Source organism: Panonychus citri, unplaced genomic scaffold (assembly GCF_014898815.1).
Source record: "Panonychus citri isolate SS breed McGregor unplaced genomic scaffold, ASM1489881v1 Contig00138, whole genome shotgun sequence".
NCBI classification, from domain to species: Eukaryota; Metazoa; Arthropoda; class Arachnida; order Trombidiformes; family Tetranychidae; genus Panonychus; species Panonychus citri.
In genome coordinates this window covers 3,319,594-3,329,326 of record NW_026515543.1, presented here as the reverse complement: position 1 = coordinate 3,329,326, position 9,733 = coordinate 3,319,594, and the positions used below count along the sequence as shown (strand labels likewise).

General features: G+C 33.2%; 2 protein-coding genes across 2 annotated transcripts; one reads left to right on the top strand and one right to left on the bottom strand.

Annotated features, from left to right (window-relative positions):
• Window positions 1-892: 892 nt before the first annotated feature.
• LOC128393730 (uncharacterized) lies at window positions 893-4,792 on the top strand. Its single transcript, XM_053353942.1, has 2 exons — window positions 893-3,982; window positions 4,657-4,792. The coding sequence occupies exon 1, from the start codon at window positions 1,969-1,971 to the stop codon at window positions 3,586-3,588; it is 1,620 nt and encodes a 539-aa protein (XP_053209917.1). The 5' UTR covers window positions 893-1,968; the 3' UTR covers window positions 3,589-3,982; window positions 4,657-4,792.
• LOC128393729 (F-BAR and double SH3 domains protein 2-like) lies at window positions 4,049-9,720 on the bottom strand. Its single transcript, XM_053353941.1, has 17 exons — window positions 8,696-9,720; window positions 8,420-8,581; window positions 8,245-8,352; window positions 8,074-8,179; window positions 7,866-7,986; window positions 7,635-7,782; window positions 7,382-7,577; window positions 7,164-7,290; window positions 6,928-7,093; window positions 6,417-6,809; window positions 6,190-6,332; window positions 5,927-6,108; window positions 5,773-5,854; window positions 5,540-5,680; window positions 5,118-5,459; window positions 4,991-5,007; window positions 4,049-4,915 (listed from the first exon to the last, which is right to left on the bottom strand). Exons 1-17 carry the CDS (start codon window positions 8,995-8,997, stop codon window positions 4,679-4,681), a joined length of 2,973 nt encoding a protein of 990 aa, XP_053209916.1. The 5' UTR covers window positions 8,998-9,720; the 3' UTR covers window positions 4,049-4,678.
• Window positions 9,721-9,733: the final 13 nt, after the last annotated feature.

Sequence of the window (9,733 nt, the reverse complement as noted above, 5' to 3'; positions counted from 1 at the left end):
TATTATTATCAAAGAAAGGAAGTCAACGAATTGAGTATTGTCAAGATAAACGTGAAAGAATCATCTCTTCCGGGTCATCTTTTACCTTCCCTTTTCTGTTGTTGATTATCATTAATACGATTGGATAACAATATGACGATGATTAAAGTTAATTCAGATCAAGGATAGTTAATTGTTTCACTATTCACAACAATTGAATAGTCTAAATCAACGTCCATTGTAAATGATCAACATTAACACCAATGGTTGCACTCATTGTTTATTTTTCTCGCAAATTTAATTGTAGCTTTTAATCAGCATTCAAATAGCTAATTAACTGATTGCTTCGGCCATCTAACTTTTTAATTACTAGTATAATATTAGTTTTAATTTGATTGTGTGAAAGTTGTGTTGTGTAATTAACTGGACAATTTGAATGCTCTTAATGGTCAATTTTATTGATTGTCTTTGGCTTCAAGTTAATTGTCAACGTGTTTTAATTAATATCTCAACAATTTGAATTATCTTTCTCGTCTAAATTTTAATCAATTAATTGTGTTACTTTAAATGGTAATGAATTGAATTTTAATTGTTGAAACAATTTTTACTATTTAATTTTATTAAATGATTAAACTATTGCTGCTTCTTTAATTGTTTGAACTGTTTCTTAATTGTTAGCTATTAAGATGAAATTAATTAAACTTTAATTTTATTTATATATTAAAAATAGTTTATTACTTAATCTGTTAATTGTAGTATAATATTTTGATTGGATTAAATTTTATATAACTTGAAATTGAATTTAATTAAGTTAATTAATGTAAATTGTGAAATAATTGAATAAGATACAGTTGAAATTTCAATTAATCAGATGGATTAATTTTGATTAATTGATTTGCAAATAAAAATCTTTTTACAATCACCAAAAATATAAATTATCCTATTGAATTTAGATGACACAATTAAATTATAGGAAGTTAATTAGTTGCTTGATTAAGGTGCTAGTATAACTTAATCAGGGTTGAAGAAAAAGTTTACAATGTTAATTTATTTTACTATTTTAAAGTGAATTGTGATTCTGAAGGTTAATTGTGATTAGCTGATGAATCTGGATGATTTTTACTACCGGATGTATTTAAATCTACAATTAGTTAATTATTATGATAAGTTCCTTGTCATTGTTTCATCAAACTATCAATTTACAAGTAAATCTCAATGAATTAAATCAACAGCAATTAACTGGAAATCAGTGAAAAGGGAGGAAAAAGTTTCATTGAACAAACCAGTTGAGTGAGAAAGGAAAGAGTATTTAAATTATATTGTTACGCTGATTGTTAGTTGATTGTTGTAAGGAAGATGATGATAAAGAAAGAGAGTGGAAGACAAGGAGAAAGAGAGAGAGAGAGATTGGGAGAAAGGATGGAAATGAGAAGAGGGAGGAGAGAGAGAAAAAAAGTTCGAGTGAGCAAAAGTTCTGGTTGATGAACATCTTTTCATACTCGAAGTGCGAACGTTTTTTTCCACCAACCTGAGATTTCAAACACTCTCCAGGTAGAAAGTAATCAACGTCGTTTGTATCAACTTGAGTTAATCATCTTAATCATCTTTGGATTAATTTATAATCTGTTGCATCAGTTGGATGATTGACAATTTATCCCAATTCAGTTAACCAAGACAAATCAAACTTTCTCATTTACTAAATTGTTTTTTTTTTCTCCTCTGACTTCAACGTGATTTATTTCATCAGTTTTGACCATTGGTCACCTTTCAATCCACTATTATATGGACTTAATTTGATCTTCTTTTTAAACGGAATAGTTTTCAAAGTTATCGTTAATTGTTGTTAATGTGTAATTGATACTTTCCCTTGAACATTGATTTTATATTTTCTAAGCAATTACCAATGATCGGAGGATAATTAACTTTGCAAATCCATATTTGGAGTTGAACAATTTAATTGCTCATCGTGATTAACTGCAATCTCATAACATGAGATTGCTCTGGTTTCATTATATTTTTAGCCAATTGTACATATTGACGTTACTTTTGATTGTCTCATCGAGAGCGACAACAATTAAAGACAATTTACCGTCATCATCATCACAATTTGTTGATTTGTTTTACAGTGATTCTAATGATAGGAACATTCGTTATCCTGTTAATCAACCAGGAACAAATGATCAACAGGTAATTTATATTAACCATGGAAATGGTGCCATAAGTTCAATTCGTCGAAGCTCCAATCAAAAGTTACCCTTTTCTCCTCATGTAACAAGTTATCCAAGTTCAGTTTTCGATAATAATAATCAACCAAATCATCGGGAAAACGATAATTTTAAAGTTGAACCAATACCTTTAATCGAAAATTATCCTGAAGTAAATGAAGAAAATCCAACAATTAACCCAAAGAGAGATGAAATTGATCATCGAAATACTCTCACACCTCAACCAAATCGACGTCCATCCCGACGGTCAGCGGCAACAACACCAGCTAATGAACCTAGTCGACTAATTTATGAACCACAACCGTCAAGTCTTTCACCACCCCCAATACCCTCACCATCACCTCCACCAACAGTGTCAAGTTTAAAACCTCAACCACCATCGAATCTTTCACCCTCCATCCCTCTTCCACCTCGGACATCAGTTCGTGGTGGATTTCCAGCCGCTGATCCATTTTCACCTTTCAACTTGGACAGTTTTTTCACTCGTGATCCCTCATTTGACATTGAACGTAATGTCATTGGAAATCAAGATAATCCTCAACCACCTTCTCGTCCTCGACCATCACCATTGACAAACCATCGCGCTCGATTCACGAACAATGAATCAAATCAACCACCACCTCCTCCTCCACCTCCTCCACCTTCAGCAATTGTCGACAATGATGCGAATCGTTTGGATAAACCGGAAGATGAACGGACAACCGCTGAACCACGAATTCGTAAGCAAGCTCCAAACACTGGTTCGCCTCCACCACCAAGTGCATATAGTGGACGTCCTTCAATCCCACCAGCACCAGTGACAACACCTTCTCCCATATTAGGACCGATTGGAGGAACAACAGGTCGATTTCAAGGACCAACTTTCGGTCCAACGTTAGGAGGTGAAGATGGAAATAGTTTTCTCCCTTCTTATGGTCCAGGATTCGGTTTACCGGGTGGTCAAGATATATTTCCCTTCTTTGAGACACCTTTTCTACCCATAAGTCCAACATCCTCCTCGAACGAGGGTTTCCAACGTCGACGACTAGCAAACAACAATTATCACAATCAAAATAATCTCGGTGCTTATGGTAATCCAAGGCATCATCCATCATCATCATCTCCCCCACCACCCCCTGCATCATCATTGAACAATGTAAATGAAAATTCAATAGGCAATGGAGCGGGTTATCCTTCATATACAATTTACAAGGGTGGAGACGATGACGACGCTGGAGTTAAGTGGCCTAAGATATTCAAGTTTACCGATGGACGTGTTAATCTAAGTGAATTTGAGAGAAACAAGAAATCGGGTAAAATTAAATTCAACAATAAAGAAGACGCTTATTTTGATGATATAAGAAGAGATTCATTTCTCATCCTCCATGGTGGAACCTACAATTAATCACAACAACAACAATTAAAGGGAACCATTTAAATCAGTGGACATCAGAATATCAGGACAATTATGTTTTCTCCGTTGATTGGAACTTTTTTTTTCTTGTTGATGTTTAATATTCACTGAACTCATTCTGACTTGAAACTTGGTGACTAAATTACAGAGATTAAGAGGATGAATTACAATTAATCTAATTGTTCACATCTTCACATAATATTATTGTTTCCATGTTTATGGAAACGGAAATGAAATCGGTGTACAGATAATCAATGTTCAAGTTTCCTTGAAATTCAATCATCATCGTCATCATGTTTATCGTTTTTCCTCATTTTTTCATCCATCGATTGTTATATTACCGTGACAATTAGTGGATAAAACAATTCTCTCCATAAGTAATCAGGTAAATTGAAACATAATGATAATTACTCCATCTTAATGTAGATAATTAGTTAATTGTGCAAAAGGCTTTTAAGGTGAAATAAATTAAACTTTTTTCTTTCAGGGCGATTTTATATTGATTCGATTCGAACCAATTTACATAATCGTTGTAACATTGAGGAAAATTAAATCTCATTTGATTCACTTAATATTAACAAAGAAAAATTTGATTATATTAGACACACAAAATCGTTAATTGTAACAGTTAACAAATGATCAACATCTCATTCATATTATTTGTTAATCACAATTGATCATTTCTTTTTATAAATAATTTTCTCAATCTCTTGCTAACACTAATTAGTTAATTGTGTCACAACTACACATTCATGTGGCTAATTGATTAACTTTTTGTTTTTCTTTCGATTAAATGAAAAATCAAAAATTGATGAGAAAAATTAACAAAACAATTAGGAGAGAGAGAGAAAATCAATCAAAAACTGTCAACGATTAAATGACATTGGAATGAGAGAGAAACAAATTATTGCAATTAAAAGTAAACCAAACAATTAGAATCAGGAAAACGAACAACAATTAATAAAGATCGTCGATTAAATTATGATGATGAAACAATTTACGGAGATTTTAAATTCGAAGACGCTAATTGATTATGAATTTTTTTCTTCTCTCTATCAGATAAATTGTGTTTTTCTTGTGGTCATTTAAGGTCATAATCTGATTCACTTCTGATTACACTTTCAACTTTCACCTTAGGTTTATCTTCATCTTCATCATCAGCTGATCTCTTGATACTCGAAGGTTCATCCGGTTGATTGGTTAATTGATTATTTTCACTTCGTTCATCTTTATCATCATGATCCATCTCAGTTTCAATATCATGTCCATTGGATTCAAAGTCTGGTTCACAATTAACAACCGTTGATGGATCAGAATCCTAAATTGTGAAAAAAGAAATCAAATAATTACAATCAAATTGGTAAAATGATAATATTGTGATTCCAATACGAACCGGATTAGAGTCTTCAGCTTTAAATTGTAACATCAATTGACACACACGATAACATCGAGAGTAAATTGTAATATAAATATTAGTTTTTTTATCATGATAATTTTGTAGCAATTAAATTAATTGTTACCTGGATCATTTGATTTCTTGTTTGGTTTGGCAAGACTAAAATCAGCATCAAATTCAACTTGTATTTCAATTCCAGATTCATTTTCAGATTGATTGTTATCATTTTCATCGTGATTGATATTCGCTTGCGATGATCCATTTTCTTGATCAGCTGATTTGTCGTTTTCAATAAATTCTTCTCCGAAAGTTCCTCTTGATTCAATTTCTGGTGTTGGTTGTATGATAACAACAGCATTCGGAGTTAAATATGCAGGTTTAGGAGGTGCAAATGTCGGAGGTGGTGGACCAGAGGTCGGCATTGGTATTTCGCTCGAATCTGCACTTTCACTTGGACCACTTTCGACTATTTAATGAGATGGAAATAGAAACAATATAAGCGACATTTAAGCTTCAAATTTTCATTGTAATTTCCTTTAAATTTACCTTCTTCGTCTTCCTCTTCTTCCTCTTCATCTTCTTCATCGACATCGATCACAAGCATAGATGGAAAATGACCTTTAACTCCGTCTTTCTCTCCAAGCCACCAGCCATCTTCACTTTTCTCGTGTATTATGATAACATCGCCTGAAAATTAATCGAAATAAAAATTGTAAAATGAATGAAAAAAATATGAAAATTTCCAAATTTCGAACATGCAAATTATATTAACAACCGACCTTCTTTGAATGATATTTCCTCATTGGAAGTGGCAGTATAATCGTATAAGGCTTTAACATGATGAACATGATCAGTGATTTCCTAGAGAGTGAAATTAAAACAATTGACCAACAATTAGTCATAATATTCAGAACTTTTTTCGTAACTATTTACAATTTGAGTTCTTTGGGTGTGATCTTCATTATCATCAAGCGGCGGTGGAGGTGGTAGCGACGGGTCATTATCGACAGCGGAATAATCATCCTGAGGTGGTGGTGGCGGAGGTGCTTCGGTTCCAGGTCCATAAGCATCGTCAACGATTTCAACATAAGCAGCAGGAATATAACCAACTTGATCTGTAAAAATAACAATTAAAGTGATCATCAATCATTTAGTATTTTGTGATTACATGAAAATATAATAATGGTGATAATTACAATTATCATTTTGAGCTGTGACCCAGGCTTCATCTTCAGCTGACAGAACTGTCAACAATTGATCAGCATCGAAACTCAGTTCATCCTGATTTTGACCTTCGTATGGGTATAAAGCACGAACCCGTTTTCCAACAAGTTGGGACCTTTAAGAAAAGGAAAAGAGTTACAAATTGTAATTGTTTAAATGTAGAAAGTTAATTGGTCCATAATTAGCTAAATCGACATACGCATCAACTGTCACATGATAAGCAGTTTGATCATCGTAATTGGTTGTATCAGGGTAAGATGAATTTTCTGTTGATGTATTGGGAAGAGATGATGAAGGTGGTGGAGGTGATGATGAGGTTGATATATCATCGGTTGCATAAGATACAATAGGAGGTGGTAATGTGCTGATATCGGCTGGTTGTTCAGGTTCCTGGGGCTGTGGATCATCAGCCCAAGCATCGTTAAGGTCATAACCTCCCCAACCAGCTGAGGTGTCATAAGAATCATAATTGTAAACGGGTTGGGATGATTCTCTCTCAACGGGAGATTCAACGGGCTCAGGTTCAGATGAATATCTTTCATTTGGCTCTGGAGTTGGTTCTTGACTAACGTATTCTTGTTGATCATCGGAACTGCATGAAAATCAAAAGTTACAAGAAAAAAGATTTGTAAGCAATCAGCAATTAGTAAATGGCCGATGGTCAATTAAAGGTAAATCTCTTTTTAGAAAGAAACTTTCAAAGTACTCACAATGATTTATTTTCCATTGATGAGACTCGACCCTCGCTGATATTGGTACTTCGTAGACTCGGTGTTCGACTCAATGGTTGAGCAACATCAACATCTAATGATGTTTGCTTCATATCGGAGGCAATTTGTGATTCGATAGCTTCTAAATCGTCAATAGGCATTCCGGCTAAATTAATTGATTGAAAATCGAACAAGAAATAATTAGTTCTCCGAGATTTTAAACAGAATAATCTTACATATTTGAATTGCTCTTAATCGAGCTTCAGCTTTGCATTTTGAGATGTCACATTTTCTTAATTGTTGTTTAATATCATCAATACGAGGTTCGATTTCGACAACACCAATTCCAGTAACTTCAACGGTCTTAAGGTCAAAGATAAGATTAAAATCGAAACTCAATGAAATAAAATCTTCCTCTAAATTGTGTATTAGAGTTTCTTTTTGGTCAACTTACCCTTTTACCAGCAGTTTGTAGGTTAAGACATTTAGTTAATTGTTGATTTAATCGATGAAGATTTCGACACTCTTTGGTGTAACAAGACATCCATTTAGCGATCTCATGTTGAAGAGCGAGTTCAGCATTATGTTCAGTGGAAACGGTTCGTACTTGATCACCGTCACATGGTTCAAATTCAAATTGTAATGTTTCCCTGAAAACGAATAATCAATTTTAATCACTTTTCAATTAATCCAAATCAACTAATTACCTTAGACAAGCCGATGATTGTTCAGCAAGAAAAGCTTGATCAGTATAATTAGCCGATGTTGACTCCAAGGCTCTCATTATGTTGGTTAATGTTTCACTTGCATTATTCATAGAAGACGTTTCGGAATTCAATAGATTTAACATGAATCCTGGTTAAGATAAGTATGAAATTGATTAATTAGTGAAAATGAGCAAAGAAATTGTGTTATTTAAATTAATTAGTTTCAAATACCTTTGCATTTATCAAGAACATCATCCTCGAGGAACTGGAGTAAATTGGGTAAATCGATTGTGAAATAATGCTCAAGATGAGCATTTCCAGCGACTAAAGCTAAAATATATTCATTACGAGCCTAATTAAGTAAATTTAGAAAAGCGTGTTAGCTCAAAACAATCAAATTTAACCAACAATTAATTAATTTAGCAGAAAAAGTGATTACCATTGTTGATTGAATGTCACTCGCTTCTCGATGGGCTCCAATCTTTTCCTTCTTACTCTCGGAGTGGGTGAATTTTGAGAAAATCCCACCCTTACGTTTCTTTACTCTAAATGAGAAAAGAACAATTTAATTAGTTATAACTAATCATAAGCACTAATAGTAATTAATTACTTTTCCTCTTTGTCCCTCGCTTGTTTAGCAAGATGCTCCTCATCGAAATAAAGTTTACGATTCTTGTCAATTTCCGCCGCCGATGCTACGATTTCCTCTTGTTGTTTCCTGTTTCAAAGAAAAAAGATTCAAATTGTTAATTATCAGTTCGATAACTTGATTAAGATTAACTTACTTTAGATAATTATCTAATCCTTTCTTTCCAATATGTGATTTGTGACTTTTAACTTGTTTCAATGTATCGTAAACATGAGCAACTTGCTCGAACTGTGAAGCACGAAATTTGGACAGTTTATCCTCCTCTTCCAGGTACGATTGCCACGCTGAGTAAATTGTCCTTAAATTTGGAAGCAAAAAATAAGACACAATTGGATTAATGTTGAGAAAATCAATCGAGAAAAGATATTGATTATGATTAGAGAGGATTACGAGTTGTGATAATGTTATTTACTTTATATCAGATTCCTTGTCACTTTCAAAGGTTGGATATTTTCTGGCTAAATGATTAGTACATAATTTGGATAAAGCTGAACAATAATCTTTTTCTATTGAACATTTTACTTTGAAAAAGGTTCGAACATCATCAATTAACTCTAATTCAGCTGAATGTTTCTGCGATAAACGAGCCGATTGCTCTTGAAGAATTGCTTTACATCCAACAGCAAGTGAAGCTGATTTACCATGAATCACAAATGAACCAACTCTGTTCAGTCCAGTGGAACCACTTGAATCACTCTGACCTTTGACACTCATTGTTTACAATTTTTATTAGACTGTAAGTGTAAATCGATATACTAAAGTTATTGATTACCAGCACTGAGAATTGTTTCAAAAAGTGTTCTAATTTAGGTTAGATTGTTACACAATTTTCGCTGAACACAAGAAGATTGAATGAGGAAGATGATGAAAGAATTATGGGAGAAGTACAATAAGGTGAAAATAATTGAATTTTCTAAGGTAAATAATGAAAGATGAGGATAAAAGTTCTGGTCGAATTTTTGATTCCTTTCGATTGCATTGGAATCGCTTCCATGGATTGAGTTGATTTTTTTTCTTCTTCTTCTCTAACAAAAAATAAAACAATCAATTCAAATCACTTTTCTATCTCATAATTGTTATTGTTTTGATGAAATAATAATAATTAGGTGAGTCCACATGAAAATAAGAGAGAGAGAGAGAGAAATTGATTCTGAGGCTTTGGTTAACAGGGAATAAAAGATTAACCTGCAACTGCGCTGATTCAGTTGCAAGTCTAAGGTTATCTCGATTCTGTTTATCGATCGATAACTTTGCGAACTGTTCAATGGGATTGTTGTTATTTTTTCTCTTCTCCCATTACCCTCCCTCTATTTCTTGTTGATAGAAAGCGAAAGGGCAGATAAGAATAATCAAATTCGATATTCATATTGATAAAATAACAACACCTTCTTGATAATCTTTCAATGTCAATGATTCGATGAACGAGAAAAAATCAGTTCCAAAGTTCAAC